The 16,253-nt window shown below is 45.5% G+C and overlaps 1 protein-coding gene across 1 annotated transcript; it reads right to left on the bottom strand.

The window, feature by feature from the left end:
* Positions 1-1,276: 1,276 nt before the first annotated feature.
* Positions 1,277-14,783, bottom strand: BBS10 (Bardet-Biedl syndrome 10). Its single transcript, XM_029597146.1, is given in 4 exon segments — positions 1,277-1,688; positions 1,691-3,285; positions 7,552-7,751; positions 14,197-14,783. Coding segments are annotated over 3 exon segments (2,034 nt in total). The 5' UTR covers positions 7,746-7,751; positions 14,197-14,783; the 3' UTR covers positions 1,277-1,443.
* Between the last annotated feature and the right edge of the window lie 1,470 nt (positions 14,784-16,253).

Genomic DNA, 16,253 nt, shown 5'->3' with positions numbered 1-16,253 from the left:
CAGCACAGTCTTCCTCCACTAAGACATGGCCAGCTAGTGGAATCTTTCGGGCTACTCATGTTTGGGAACCAGGGGGGATCATACCTTTTCATACCCTACGTGACAGTTATTAATCTTGAGAACAGGGAATGTTATTTTTATTTACAAACAAAGCACTTTGTGCTTCGAAACCAGATGCAGACAGAGTTTGTGCAGGGAATTCCCCCATTTGAAGCTATGTGCTTACAGGTGGCTAAGGTCCGTAAACATGTCTCCCGACTTTATACCATGCTTATAGGAGAGCTATCCTTACAAACACCACACATCGTGGCTTGGGAGAGAGATCTGCAGGAAAACTGGTCAGTGGAAGATTGGAGACGTATAAGCCATTCACTGGGGAAGGGTCTTATCTCCGCCTCTCATATAGAAAATGGCTATAAAATGTTATGTCGGTGGTACCTGACCCCGACCCGATTACACAGGATGCAACCTTCCATATCGGACCACTGTTGGAGGGGGTGCAATGACCAAGGTACATTTTTTCATATGTGGTGGTTATGCCCTAAAACACAAACCTTATGGGTCTCTGTGTCCCAGTGGTTGACAACCATATATGGGACTGACGTACATATCACGCCTTCTCAAGCACTACTAAATATAGACAGCGCACAGTTTTCTAAGCTTCAAAACGCATTTATTAAATATGATGTGACAGTCTCAAGAGGGGCTATCGCTCGAAGGTGGAAAAACCCAACCAGCCCGTCCATCAAGGAGGTGCAACAAAAGATGGTCCACATACATACCTTGGGTGAAATAACCGCTCATAAAAATAGAACAGAGTCTAAGTTTCATAAGGTGTGGCATGCCCTACAGCCCAATGGCAACTAACTTTGCGGGCATAAATATAAACTGCTTTCTTCATCTATTTGTTGGGCTCAACTTTTTGTCGTAATGATTATTGATATGATACATTCTGTTCGACATTTTAGAGGATGGTAGACTCATTCGGTGCCATTGACAAATTTACCAGGACGCAATGATTGGCATATTATATTTTAGTTACTTAATGTTAACAGCTTAATTTCAAACTGTGTGTAAGTGTGGGGGGGGGGGGGGGGGGGAGGTTGGGGAGGGACATAAAGTTATCTGTCATAAATCATATTGGCATAAAGCTGGTGTGAATTTTCGCAGTTTTATATGCTTGTATCTTGTACTTGACTCAAGTTATATTGTTGATATTATGTAAGCTCATAATGCCAATAAAACTTTATAAATTAAAAAAAAATGTAATCAATAAGACATGTTAATATGTTTAATCCAACTCAAAAGACAATCAGGGCGTTAAAAAGTAGTTACTGTACAAAGCCATTATCTTTTACTGCATCAGTACAGCAATGAGAAAAATTTACAATTCCACATAAACATCGGTCTATAGCTAGAAAAAAAAAAAAAGGTACATATTTTTCACAGGTCATTTTCCGAATCTTCCTCTCTCTTCCGTGAAGGTCCTCTTGGAATGCCAACGATCATATCAATGGTTACAAGCTTGGTCACACACTGAAGCACTGAAGCCAGCAGCTGCTGTTTGCAGGAGACTGATTCTAGGCTCTGTGGTTCTCTTTGCTTTGCCTCTCTTCTTCTTAAAGCATTAATAACGCTGGTATAGAACTGTAGGAAACTGGAGTTTCTTTTCTTGTTTCTGTAAATGTTTTGGGGACCCCTAGTAATGCATCAGCTACTAAAGTGGAAACCATCATTTCTGGCGTTTGGCCCTCACGTGCATGACAAGTGAGATAATAATGTAACAGGATCTCAAAGGTTCCTCCCACTGGCAGAAGTGATCCTGCTTTTAGGAAGGAGATGGAAGGTCTCTGGTCAGCACAATTCCCAGTCCTGTTCTGCTGAACTTTATCCCAGCAGCCCGGTCTGCTGCTTGGCCGTCCCAGTGTGGATACTGGACTGTTTACTGCAGCAGAGCAGTTCCTTCTGACAGTCTCATTCCTCGTACCTTCATCAATTTCACTTGCCTTTCTGCAGGCTGGCTGCAGTTCTTCCCGACCGCTTGCATTCCCATTGTCCTGGGGAGTTTCTGGCCTCACGTCTCTAGGCACCGGGGAGTCTGCAGACATTTTGGGAGCTCTGGTGTTGCTGCAAGCTTTTCCTTGCTCATTACAGAAGGCGCCAGCTACCTGTGCCTGCTCTACAGGCTCGTTTTCATGCTCATTGCTTAGGTCGGCAGCCTTAAGTAGCTGCCTTAGCATTTTAAATGCTCCGTGAAAGGCAGAAACATGCTGCCGCGTGAGGCCCTTTACTGGTCCACAGAGAACCACACAATGTGGGTCAAAGACCTGCGTCTTTTTAAAACCGAGATGAGCGTATCTCCTGGAGCCCAGAAGAACTGGCCGGCAAAGTGTGGCCACTGCAGTGCCAGTGAGGACCCGAGCACACAACATTTCTGAGACGGATCCATAGTCTGGTGATAAACCTGCTACCCTGGAGAGCAGAGAGATTTCTTCTGCTGATAAGCAGTCTATGACCGATATGCCCGTTAGTTTTGCACAGTAAAGCACTATTTCATGTTGCTTTACACTTGACAGTAGCACTTTTATCTGGTTATTTTGCAAATGTTTCATTATTGCTTGTGTTTGTTTTGTCATCCAGAATTGGGAGCTCTGCAGCTGAGCCTCAGACTTTACCATAAATTCCGAGTCAGAGACAGAAAGAGCAGGGTGAATGGATTCTGTTACAAGAAGTGCTCTTCTGTCGCCCTCTGCTGGACAGTACACAGCAAAGTCTCTGGGAAGGACTATGCCTGTAAGGATCCTTGAACTTCCCACTGGAAGGCCAGTGACCTCCATGTGCAGATCCAAAAAAAGGTCATCGATCAAGCTGACCACGGCGCTTTCACTGTTCTCACAAGCTAAGCATTGGAAGAAAAAGTCCAATGCCAGCTTTGCCATAAATTTATGATTAATGTTTCCAATTCTTCCAGAAAAATAAGCTTCCAATGTAGACTGCATTGTGTTGGGGCACAACTGTTTTTCCCCAGCAGACGACGAATACACAGACAGAAAATGCTTACTGAGATGGTGCACAATGAGGGGATCCAGAACACGTGTCTGGAACAGTGACAGAGAATGAGAGGTTTTCTTCAGAATGTGCCTTCGCTGCTTGGCTGTCTCTGGATGCTGCTGTTTATCCACAAAGGCTAGAAGTCCTCGGAGTAGACTGCACAGCAGTATGACAAAGGTTTTCACGCCATCGCCAGTTACACTGTAGTGCATGGACGCGCACTCCACAATCATTCTGCGTACAAAAGAAAAAACAAAAAAAGCAAACCAGTGCATCTAACCAGAGCTAGTACACACAGCTTCACCGAAAGCTATGAACTGCAAAGCAGCTCTGATTTTCATTAAAGCAGTCACTGAAACTGAACACGATCAGGGATAGAACAATCTCTTAAGAAAAGTTGGGCACCAACCAAACTTTTGAAGACCCAGGGGAATTGTGGAGTTTTTTTTGCTTTTAATGTTAGGAATAAAATAAGCAAAATAAACTTTCTTGCAGTTTTTTTTGTCTGCTTTCCGCATGCATTTTGCTTATTATATATTTCTATTAAAAGGTTGCTCTATTTTCCCTCCCCATCTCCCTTTCTCAATTAAATCTGGGTTGCCCAACTGAGCAGGGGGTCTGAGGTTTTTCCGCCTGGGTAGGGCACCTGTGATTATTGATAGTAATTATAGTTCATCCCATCTGAAAGGCTCTCCTTTTTATGACCCAGTAAAACACACCCTTAAATGGATCTAGGCCGACTGCATTCATTAAGTTTCTTTTCTAAATCTGCAGGGCACATATCTTGGTTTCTTTCAGCAGCTCACTTAAGCTTAACACTGCAAAAAGAATATTCACCAATTCCACTGCCGGGATACGAGAGTGCCCAACTCTCCTGCTGTTTAAAATGCCCTGGAGGTTCTTTACATCTCTGCCCCCTCCCAAGTATCTTTGCCTTGGCAGTGAAAGGCATAAATATATACAGCAGACAACTCGTTTTCAATATCCGCCACCAGCTTCGGAAGGGCTGCGATGTGAGGCCCCAGCTGGTCCCTGGCAGTCTGGATTGATTTGTTTTCCTCCAGCACCCCGTGGAGTATTTTGCACAGAACCTCTCTGTAGGGGTTTAAATACGCCACCAAAGCCTGCACAGATGTTCTACAAACCGACTTTCACAATTTGTGCATTTGGGAAATGTTAGGGCCCCCTCGCCTTTTCCGTCCAGCATAGAAAGGCAACCATTTTAAATCAGCCTGTGCTGAGGGGTTTCTATTCCTTCCTTTTTGGATCTTATTCCTTCTTCTCCTCTCCCCTAATATAGCTAATTTCTTATTCTATTCCTCTTTTTTTTTTTTGTTTGGAATAAAAGCCACACCACTTGTTTTCAGCAAATGTTCTGCAAGGCACACTTCAGCTGTCAAAGCTGCTTTGAGAGAGGAATGGGTTGTCAGAACTCAATGTAACGTAACGGCTTTCACTGTATAAAGCCTGCATGGGCTTTCATGAGGATTAGCAAAAGAAGTATCTGGATTTAATGAGATGCATAAGAATGGGAGTGGCTAAGCAGCTTTCAGAAACTAACAGTCTTTCTGAAAATGGAAGGAGCTTTATTTTAGTTTGTTCAAAAGACAAAACCAACTAAAAATGCTTTTGTATGGTTTCTATAAGAGCTATCTGGGCAGCAGGATAATTCAACTGAGTTGCTGCAACATGATTGCCTCACCAAGGATTCGATACAATGGCTTGCAAAAGTATTCAATCCAGTAGTCAGATCTGTCCGGATTACAAATGACACTTACACAGATTGTTCCAGACAGCAGGTTTATTGCAAACCTGTATGCTCTTAAAGTACGTTTTCAACATCACAGTTCATTATTTCTCCGCATTTTTTATAAAATAAAATTAAAAACTGAAAAACGCTGCTTGCATAAATATTCAACCCCTGTGCTGTGAAAGCTCCAAGTTTACACAGAGGAAAGATATTGCCCTAACAGTTGGCTTACAATTGGCCTCTAACTGTGAATCATTACAAAGGTCAGCTTTTCTGGATAAAAGACCCCCTAATTCCAGTACCATTGGTCAGACTGTGAATCTGAAGGAAAGCTGTGAAAATGAAGACCAAAGTGCATTCTAAGGAAATTAAACATAGTTATAGATAGGCACAAGACAGAAAAAGGCTACAAAATAATATCCAAGTGCATGGATATCCCAGTGAGCACCGGTGGATCAATTGTGAGGAAATGGAAGCTGCATCATAGCTCCCCGACACTGCCTAGACAAGGCCGTCCCTTTAAACTCAGCGTCACAGCAAGGAGGAGACTTGTGAGGGAAACCACAGAGAGGCCAACAATCACTTTAAAGGAGCTACAGAGTTCAGTGGCTGAGACTGGAGTGGAGGTGCATCAGTCAAACATATCAAGAGCTCTGCATACAACTGGCCTGCATGGGAGGGTGGCTAGAAAGAAGCAATTACTGAGAAACACACACATCAAAGCACATCTGGAGTTTGCCAGAAAACATCAGAGTGACCCAGCTAAAATATGAGATAAGGACCAAAATTCAAAATACTATGTGTGGTGCAAACCTAACACTGCCCATTCCTCAGCAAACACCATCCCAACAGTAAAGAATGGGGGTGGCAGCATCGTGTTAGGGGATGCTTTTCCTCAGCGGGGATGGGGCGTCTTGTGAAAATTGAAGAACAGACGGATGGTGCAACATGCAGGCAGATACCGCACGACAACCTGCTTCAGTCTGCTAAAAAACTAAAACTTGGGAAAAAGTTCACCTTTCAGCAGAACAATGACCCCAAGCACAAGGCCAAACTAATACAGGACTGACTGAATATAAAGGTGAATGTTCTACAATGGCCAAGTCACAGTCCAGATCTCAATCCAATCAAGAATCCGTGGCACTATTTGAAAATTGCAGTCCATAAGCGTCATATAACCAACCTGAACAACCTGGAGCAAATCTGCCAGGAAGAATGGGCAAAAATAACTCCCAAACTGTGTGCAAAGCAGATAGAAACTTATCCCTCAGACTTAAAGCTGTTATTTTAGCAAACGATGGTTCTACCAAGTACTGGTCTGAAGAGACCGAATTCTTATGCAAGCAGCATTTTTCAGTTTTTAATTTTATTTACCAAAAATTGCAGAGAAATAAAGAATTGTGTCTGAAAATTTACTTTAAGAGCATACTGGTTTGCAACAAACATACTGTCTGGCACAATCTGCCAGGCTGATTCAATAAACTCCGCGGGAGAGCCGGCGCTCCGAGGCGAGCACCCGCTCTCCTGGGCGCGCGACTCTTTTATTTAAATTAGGGCCTGCGCTAATAAGGAGGCGCTAGGGATACTAGCGCGTCCCTAGCGCCTCCTTATTAGTAGAAGCGGCAGCTGTCAGCGGGTCTGACAACCGACGCTTAATTTTACCAGCGTCGGTTGTCGAACCCGCTGACAGCCACGGGTTTGGAAAACGGACGCCGGCAAAATTGAGTGTCCGTCTTCCAACCTGCGGGCCGGCAGAGAGCTTTTTTTTTTTGTTGTTTTTTTCGGACCTCCAACTTAATATCGCCATGATATGAAGTTGGAGGTCCAACAGAAAAGCATTTTTTTCTGCTTTCCCGGCGTTGTCCCTGATTAATTTCTGAGAGTAAAATGTGCGGCTTGGCCACACATTTTACTTTCAGTATCCCGTGGGTATAACTAATAGGCTCATCAATATGCATTTGCATGTGATGAGCGCTATTAGTTTCGGGGGGGGGGGGGGGGGGGGGGGGGAGTGGTGTTGGCCACGCATTTTCCATGTCAAATGAGGCTAAGCGGTGTGCTCGGCCGAGCGCACCGTTCTGTATTGGCCTGTATGTAAGTGTCATTTGTAATGCACACAAATCTGCTGACTTATTAGGGGGGTCGAATACTTTTGCAAGCCACTGTATATTAGCTTTCCAAACTACAGCCCTGCCTTAAACAAAAATGTCTCTATAAGACAATAGCTTTTGGTTTTACCTCCACCTAGCCTCCCAGTATTTACAAACAGTAATAATTGAAAATTCCCCAAATGTTACAAAACCAAACGCCAGCAAATGTCATTACTGGCATATACGCACGTGGCTGGCCCGCACTCCGAGTGCATTTTCACAGCAGCTCAGCCACGCATGAATCTGCCAGTATGCGCGGAAGTGCTGGGTTATTGAAAAGGGGCAGGCCGGGGGCCTGCACTATTTTGCACTGTCCCAGTGGGGAAAAAAAAAAAAAAAAAGGTTAGTTAGGGTGGGTTTATTGGAGCGGACTGGGAGGGAACTGGGCAAAGGCCCAATCTCGTCGCTGCACATATGTTAAATAATTCCCCCACCCCGTGCAGATACAAAACCGGGCACGCACGTGCACGCGGGTATCGGATTTTATAACATGTGCGCATGCCGGGAACCGCGCCCGCAGATCTGAACATTTGCCTTTACATTGGTAAAGCACTGTGCAGGCCGCATGCCCTGACACACATAATGCTGCTTTTTAATTACCTGGCGATTGGATGATCCAGCAGCAGGCTTTCCAAAATTGTTTTCCCATCTCGGGTAATGAGCATTTCTCCGGTAGCTTTCATGAAAAGGACCTGACTTCCTTCTGGCCCAAAACATCTCTTGACAACATTTTCCAGGGATTCAGCAATCTGAAGCAATTTGTCCATGTTTAAAACCAGAGCTGTACTTGGCATCTTTCACTGGAGGAGGTGGGGGGAAAATTAGAAAACAGACCACTAATTAAATCCTCTTTGTCCTGAGTGCTTAACTGTACCACGTTTTTTTTTTTTTAATTTTCAAATTTCACATAGTTACAGGTAATACTTTCTAATTAGGACACGGTGCATATACCTAAATGATTGAATTCTCAATATACATACCACCTGACGCACACACACACGCTTCCTCTCACCTCCACCTACACTGTTTCCTTTGTACCTTTCACACGATGCCTGTCTCACCCACGCACAAGCTTCCTCACCCCTCTCACACATGCGCACCCACAGGCACACACACACACACACACTCATCTCATACACACGCAAACAAGCACTTACTCTCACAGGGCCAGGCTCTCCCTTCTTCGGCTGCACCGCAGGGCCTCTTCTTCAGCCATCGACTCCGGGCGTGCCGGCAGCAAGGCTGGGCCCGTTCTTTGCTGCTGGCCTCTGCCTCTGCCGCAGGTCCTTGCTTTTGCTGGCGGGATTTCCCCCACCATGTCACTGTTCCACACCACCGCAGGACCTTCCTGCCGGCAGCAAGTGCACCCCTCCCCGATGCCACCTGGGGCTGACTGCCCCCCCCCTTAGTACGCCTCTGCGTATGGCATCACCTTTGGAGCTTTCTTATAATATCACAGCCTGCAGAGAACTCTGGTTTCTCCTGGACCCATGGATACTAGAAATGTGCATGATAAGGGCGGCTCCACGTGGCCATCATCTCATCCAGCTGGGAACATTTCTTTTAGCAGTGATGTTAGTAGAACAGGAACAGCAGCAACTCTTAGGCAAATTCTGCAGGCTGCAAATTTCTTTTCTTTCAACCATATTGAATATAAACAGGTAAGTTTGGTGGGTGAAAAATTGTGTAAAACTGTTTTTACACTTCCATTCCTTTCTTTATGCTTTCAATATTGTAGCCCTTGAAATAGGGTTCATATTTCTGGAGTCTCAATGCGTAGATGAGACGATGGTGCAGGAAAGAAGGCTTTAGGTTTGTTATGAAATAGGCAACATTTTGGGGAAGGGAGGGGGCCTTTTCCAAAAAGATGGGCTCCACCTTAACCAGGAATTTATCCAAACTTTTTTTTTTTTTTTAAACTTTTACCACATCCTCTGGCAACAAATTCCAGAGCTTAATTGTGCATTGAGTGAAAAAGAATTTTCTCCGATTAGTCTTAAATGTGCTAATTGCCTACTTCATGGAGTAGCCCAAAGTCCTTGTATTATCTGAAAGAGTAAATAACCGATTCACATCTACTCGTTCATGACCTCTCATGATCTTAAATACCTCTATCATATCCCCCCTCAGCCGTCTCTTCTCCAAGCTGAACAGCCCTAACTTCTTCAGCCTTTCCTCACAGGGAAGCTGTTCCATCCCTTTTATCATTTTGGTCACCCTTTTCTGTATCTTTTCTAGTGCAACTATATCTTTTTTAGATGCAGTAACTAGAACTTCATATAGTATTCAAGGTGCGTTTTCATCATAGAGCTATAAAGAGGCATTATTACATTCTGTTTTATTTTCTATTATTTCCTAATTATTCCTAAAATTGTTTGCTTTTTTTGACCAACGATTTCATTATATTATCCACTATGATGCCTAGAACTTTTTCCTGGGTGGTAACTCCTAAAATGGAACTTATCATCGTGTAACTACAGCAAGGGTTATTTTTCCCTATGTGCAACACCTTGCACTTGTCCACATTAAATTTCATCTGCCATTTGGAAGCCCAATCTTCCAGTCTCGCAAAGTCCTCCTCAATTTATCACAATCTGCTTGTGATTTAACTACTCTGAATAATTTAGTATCATCTGCAAATTTGATAACCTCACTCATCGTATTCCTTTCCAGATCATTTATATATATATTGAAAAGCACCGGTCCAAGTACAGATCCCTGAGGCACTCCACTGAAAAAAAACTGACCATTTAAGGAATTTTGTCGAATGCCTTCTGAAAATCAAAAGCCACTACATCTACCGGTTCACCTTTATCCACATGTTTATTAACCCCTTCAAAAAAGTGAAGCAGATTTGTGAGGCAAGACTTCCCTTGGGTAAATCCATGTTGGCTGTGTCCCATCAAACCATGTCTATCTATATGTTCTGTGATTTTGTTCTTTATAACAGTTTCCATGATTTTTCCGGCACTGAAGTCAGGCTCACTGGTTATAGTTTTCTGGACTGCCCCTGGGGCTTTTTTTAAATATTGGGGTTACTGGCCACTCTCCAATTGTTACGGCCATTGGTCGCAGACGGTTGCGACTGCTCTGCCTCACCTCCCTCGGGAAAATGGCTGCCTCTGCTGCTGATTGCCAAACCCTTTGGCACCCCCGAAACGGCATGGGCTTTCCCGGTCACCATGCTTCTTCCTGAGGCCTCCTAGGGTGCGCGCACGCACGCCACCCACGCTCTTGTAGACGTCATGGCAGGAACCTCGGGGGCAGCCCTACTGCATGACGTCAGTACCTCCAGGTACTTAAACCTCTGCTCTGCTCCCATTGAACGAGTTAGCAAGGACTACGGTTCGCTACTCTGACGGCTTTCTGAGCTGCTCGCTTGGATTCTACTTCGCTCCACCCTCCGGGGTTTTAGCTGACAACCGAAGCTCTGGGTACCCACTCCTCGGGGGCCCTTCACTTCTACCCTCCCTCCGGGGTTGCTCTGCCTAACCATCTAGACACCCGCTTCTCGGGGGTCTTCTCTGCTCTCTTTCAGATATCCAGACACCCTAGGTACTCGCTCCTCGAGGGCCTAACCTGCTTGGGTGTTCTCCTTCTCGGACCACGGCTTCGCCTGTCTCTCTACTACTGAAGGAAGCTCAGCTCAACTAGCCCGTGAGTACTACCACGCTCCAGGTCTCTCCGGTCCCAACGCTCCTGGTCCTCGGGTTATCCTGCACTGCAGAACACTACCGGACCTTCATTACAACTGGGACTACTGCCCTGTCTGACCTGGGACATCATCTACCTCTCACAGCAGTATAATAAAGCTTCCTTTCCTCTGTGTCCGCCTCACTATTGTGTTTAGCCTATCGTGGTGGTTCCCCGCCATTCAAAACTATAGACCCATATCAAACTTACCCTTCATAGCAAAGATCATTGAAAAAAAATCGAACACTCCCAACTATCCGACCACATTGAAATGAATAACATATTTCACCCCTTGCAATTTGGATTCAGAAAAAATGTAAGCACCGAATCATTACTATTGTCCCTAAACGACAGTACTTCAAGGATTCGATAAAGGAAAAAGTTACATATTAATCCTTTTGGATTTATCAGCCGCATTCAACACAGTCAACCATGCTATCCTACTTGAGAGACTATCCGAAATAGGAGCAACGGGAACCACACTAAAATGGTTCACCTCCTACTTGTCTAACAGAAGTTTCCAAGTAATATACAATAACAACCTATCAAACAAGGTAAATCTAAACACAGGAGCCCCACAAGGATCTGCCCTGTCAGCAACACTTTTCAACATATCTTCTACCGATCTGTCACACACTGGATCCCTAGGCCTGACCCTTTTCATATACGCTGACGACATCCAAATCCTAGTCCCAATACAGAATACAATGGAAGAAACTTACAAGTGTATTACCAGCTACCTCACAGAAATCAAGCAATGCCTATACACCATAAAACTCAGAATAAACATAGAGAAAACTGAACTAATCATCCTAGACAAAAAAGTCACTGAATCTCCCATGCAACCACTCAAAACAGAAGACCCTAAAACACTCATCTCTCCAGTCAGCCACGCTCGAAACCTAGGAATAACCTTAGACAAAGAACTATCATACAAAACCCACATAAACAAAATCAAAGAAGGATACCTCAAATTATTCACACTCAGACGGCTCAAACCTTTCCTTACAAAGGAGGATTTCAGAACAGTCCTACAACTACTCATTTTTTCCAACCTAGACTACTGCAATGCCTTACTCCTCGGCCTACCTCTTTCTACCATCTGACCGCTACAAATACTACAGAACACAGCCACAAGAATTCTTACAGGAACAAAGAAACATGACCATATCACACCAACCCTTATCTCTCTACACTGGTTCCCAATAAAATACAGAATAGAATACAAAGTTCTAACAATCCTCTATAAAATAATCACAGGACAGCAAAACTACTGGTTGAGCAAATACATCGAACCCCATGCTCCAAAAAAGAACCTACGGTCAACGAACCTCCTCAAAATCCCTCAAGTAAGATCCACTCATCTGAACGCAACTCGTGAAAGAGCTATATCCATCGCCAGTCCCGCCCTATGGAACTCAATCGAAATAAGAACACAACCTAACATCAAAACCTTTAAAAAAGATTTGAAAACCTGGCTTTTCACCAAAGCATATGCAAATGACATCATCCATCAACATAACCAGATTCCCACGCAAGCAACCACCAAGAAAAAAATCTGCAGCTTCAGAGCAACACAATAACATCTAAGACAACATTAGAACACCTAAGACTACATTCAACGCCATATACAAAGATGGACACAAATTATTTTTAAACTAAGATACAAAATATAGACACCATGAAGTAATTTCTTTTCAACTATTATGATGCAAAGATGTTTAGCTAATATGAATCAACGTTTTGTTTAACTAATATGATGTGAACCGTTCTGATGGCGAAACCGAAGGACGGTATACAAAACATGTTAGTTAAATAAATAAATAAATAAATAAATCTAACTTCTAAAGAGAGACGATTTCGTAATCTCATGGGGTTATTCATGTATTGTGGCTAATCCGGCCACGCCGTCCAGACCTGTCCCATCTGTCTAGGAAACATGCAGGCCTAGGATCTGCAGGAGGACTCTTCCTAGGCCTCACCACACCTACTTCTCCATTATCGCTACCAGTCTCGCTCATCTGCGGAAGCCTGGAATTCCAGACCTTAGCCCTTGTTGATTCTGGGGCAGGAGGGAATTTCATCTTAAGCCGCTTAGTGGAACATATACGGATTCCTACCACTCCAATAGCTACTCCGTTGCTTTTGTCTTCAATACATGGAGAGCCACTGCCAGGAGAAGTCACTCGGATTACCCAATCCATTGAGCTTCGAACTGGAGCGCTACACTCCGAAACTCTCTCCTTTCTCGTGTTGGAGAAAGTCATGCACCCGGTGGTGCTCGGACTGCCCTGACACCCATTGTGAGTGTCTGAATGTACTTGTACAACCTTGTTTTGCTGAGATGTTTATTCTTAGTCAGTACTGTTAACTGATTTCAAGTTTAGTCCTGTCAACCTGTTAATCTGCTACTGAGCTTAGATTGTATGCTGCCATTTTGATTTTATATTCCACTTTAATATGCCGTATTCCACCTTTCATGAATTTATTCAAAAAAGTGGGTAAGTCCAAATACATATAAACAGAAAGCTGAGCAAATGTGGATGAGCAGACTAGATGGGATGTATGGCCTTTATCTACTGTCATATTCTATATTAAAAAAACAACCTACCAGATCATCAAGGAGTCAGTCCTGGGCTTTGTCCCAGTGCATCTATAAACGTGTGGCTCCAATTCAAATACAAACACTAACCAAAATGTGGAGGAAGTAGTTTGGCTGCTGTGCTTAATCCACTTAAATGCAAATGGGAATAAAATCAGATCTACTCTAACATCTCTTTTATCCAATGACCTGGGGGCCATCTCAAAAGCCTAACAGCAACCTTCACAATTCTGGTCCTTGGTCCCAATCCTAACAGACCAAGACAAACAAAATACACGAACTATCAGAATAAGGCATCAAACATTTTAATGTAGTTCATGAATACTTAGTGGGTATTTACTGAAAACCAGAGCCATATTTGTTTTTTTCGGATGTGAAACACCTCACTATACACACTTATATAGATTCAAAGACACCCCTCCATTGTCATAATACTGAGGAGTATTATGACAATGGAGGACTCTGCTTTACCGGCTAATGCCTCGCCATGTTTAGACACTATAATTAAGCAGCCGTTTCTTTTTGTTTAATTGCTTTTTCTAGTTCTCCTCAGTTACACTGTCCTTTACCTCTGACTAGCCTAGCCCCAAGTTATATACCCTGTTATATGTAACTTCCGCTTCAAGTGAATTGTTCTTGTTTAAGTTATACCCTTTGTTACATGTAAACCGATCTGATATGAAATCTTTCATGAAGGTCGGTATAGAAAAATGTTAAATAAATAAATAAATATGTACACACACACACACACGTTCACAGACTCGCACCCACCCATCCATACTCACTCATTCATTCATTCATTCTCTCTCTCTCTCGGATTCTGCAGGGTTCCAGCCCCCCCCCACCCGAGTTCAGATTCATGGAGCCGTGACGTCACGGGGTCCCCACAGCTTCCCGTGTGACGTCATAAAGCAGCTCCCCTCCCCATCATGGTGTCACGGGCCCCCTACCTGCATATTGGGCACGAAGCCCTTCTTAATCCGCCAGCAGTTCCGGGTGATTTTGTCCAGATACTGGAGCTCATCATTGTAGTTACGGCTAATGCTGACGACGGCCGCCACCAACCAGCACCACTCAGCTCCGTGGTGCAGCGCATGCGCACACACCTGCACCACGCCACGCACGCACCGTCCCCTGATAATGACGCAGGCTTGCGTCACCAAGGGGCAGGCTCTGACGGAAGCCTCCGAGAGCCAAACTTCCGCTTGTTTCCTGTCACCATCGCCTCCTGAATTGACCGTGTCGGCCCTTCCTCCCCGCTGCCCCACCGGCCGTTATAAGCGCCCGCAGAGGTGACTCCCCGCTTCCACCCGCCCCACGCAGGCTTCGCCCCCCCGGACCGTGCAGCGGGGGAGGGCCCTGGCCGAGACCCCTGCCAGGAAGGAGCTGGCGTGGCTGCAGGCCCCGGGGGGAGTCACGAAGTGTTTCCCCTGTGCACGCAGACCGAGAGTAAATGTTTCGCGTTCCGGGAGCTTAACTTTAGTTTCCCTTGGACAGACCCACTAATAATGCGGCCGGAGCGGCGCTCCCTCCCGTCACCTGAGGGGGGCGTGGCGTCCCGCGAGGCACCGTGTCCGGAAACGCGGGAGAGGCAGCGGCGGCCCGGTACGGGAGCTGTAACGCCCGAGGGACGGACGGAGGGAGCCTGGCTCTGGCGCCTCTCCCTGTCTCCAAACTCCCACCCATACCTCAGAGTGCTCTGTTACCCCCTTCTCCCAGCCCTGCCTACTAACGTTCGCTATCTCCCTGACCCTTTCTCCAAGCTGCCGCGCCCACCTCCCAGTATCTGATCTGACCACTAATCCACCACCCCTGCTACTGGTCATCTCCTGTCCCTTTCTCTCCCTCTCTCCAAGCTCCCGCGCCCACCTCCCAGTGCCCTGCTGCACCTTCTATCAGCCCTTGTCCTGACTAACCCTCCACCCTCTCTGTTGCCCTGCAATCTTTGTGTCCCCCCCCCCCCAACGCTCTGTTGCTCTTTCCCAGTTTTCCACTCCTAAGCACCAGCCCTACCGCTCTCTCAAGCCCCCTACGCCTTGATTCCCTACTACCTCTCGCCTAGGCCTCCCTACCTTCTAATTCCCTGCCCCCCCTTCTCTCCCAGGCCTCCCTACCTTCTAGTCCCCACCCCTGCCCTTCATCCAGCCTCCTATTCCCAGATGCCATCCCTTCTAGCCCACCCCTGCCCTTCATCCAGCCTCCTATTCCCAGATGCCATCCCTTCTAGCCCAGCCCCCCCCCCCCCCCCACCTTCTAGTCCCCACCCCTGCCCTTCATCCAGTCTCCTATTCCCAGATGCCATCCCTTCTAGCCCAGCCCCCCCCCCCCCCCCCCCCCCCCCGAACCATCAGCCCTTTAAGTCCCCCACCTGCCCGCCCACTCCTGGACACCAACTCTCCTATCCTCCCATTGTCTGATGTTCTGCTGCTTGTCTCCCCCCCCAACCCCTCCAGCCAAAATTAATGCCAGCCTTTGGCTGCACATTAACGCCTGCCTTGGCTGCACATTTTGCTTTCTGTATCACACAGGAATAACTAATAGGCCCATCACCATGCATTTGCATGTTGCAGGCACTATTAGTTTCGAAGGGGGGGGGGGTGTTTGGCTGCATGTTTTCCACACACTGTTACTCCTTACTGTATAAGGGTTAAAAATAGCATGTCAAATTCACATCCAAATGGGGGCTAACAGTGCGCTCAGCCTGAGCACACTTTACTGTATCAGCCCGTAAGAGTAAACCTTGTAGGGGAAGTGGGAGGGTTGCAGGAATGGAGAAAAGAAGATAAAACATTCATTCCTACATTTGATGATGCACTTAGAAGGGTGTCTTAAGCTGAAAGAAAAACCTAAAGAAATGGTTTCCTTCTCAACTGAGTAACTTGGGATAAATCAAGAAATATTTTCACAGACGACCGTGAAACAAAACAGGAAAATACCATCGCAGCACATTTCTTTCATTTCTTTTTTTGATGTAATCAACCACAAGAGTGCATCAGGGTCAATTTCA

The sequence above is a fragment of the Rhinatrema bivittatum genome, chromosome 4 (assembly GCF_901001135.1).
Source record: "Rhinatrema bivittatum chromosome 4, aRhiBiv1.1, whole genome shotgun sequence".
In the NCBI taxonomy this organism is placed as follows: domain Eukaryota; kingdom Metazoa; phylum Chordata; class Amphibia; order Gymnophiona; family Rhinatrematidae; genus Rhinatrema; species Rhinatrema bivittatum.
Note: the sequence above shows the minus strand (reverse complement) of the source record. Positions and strands in the feature narration are given on the sequence as shown.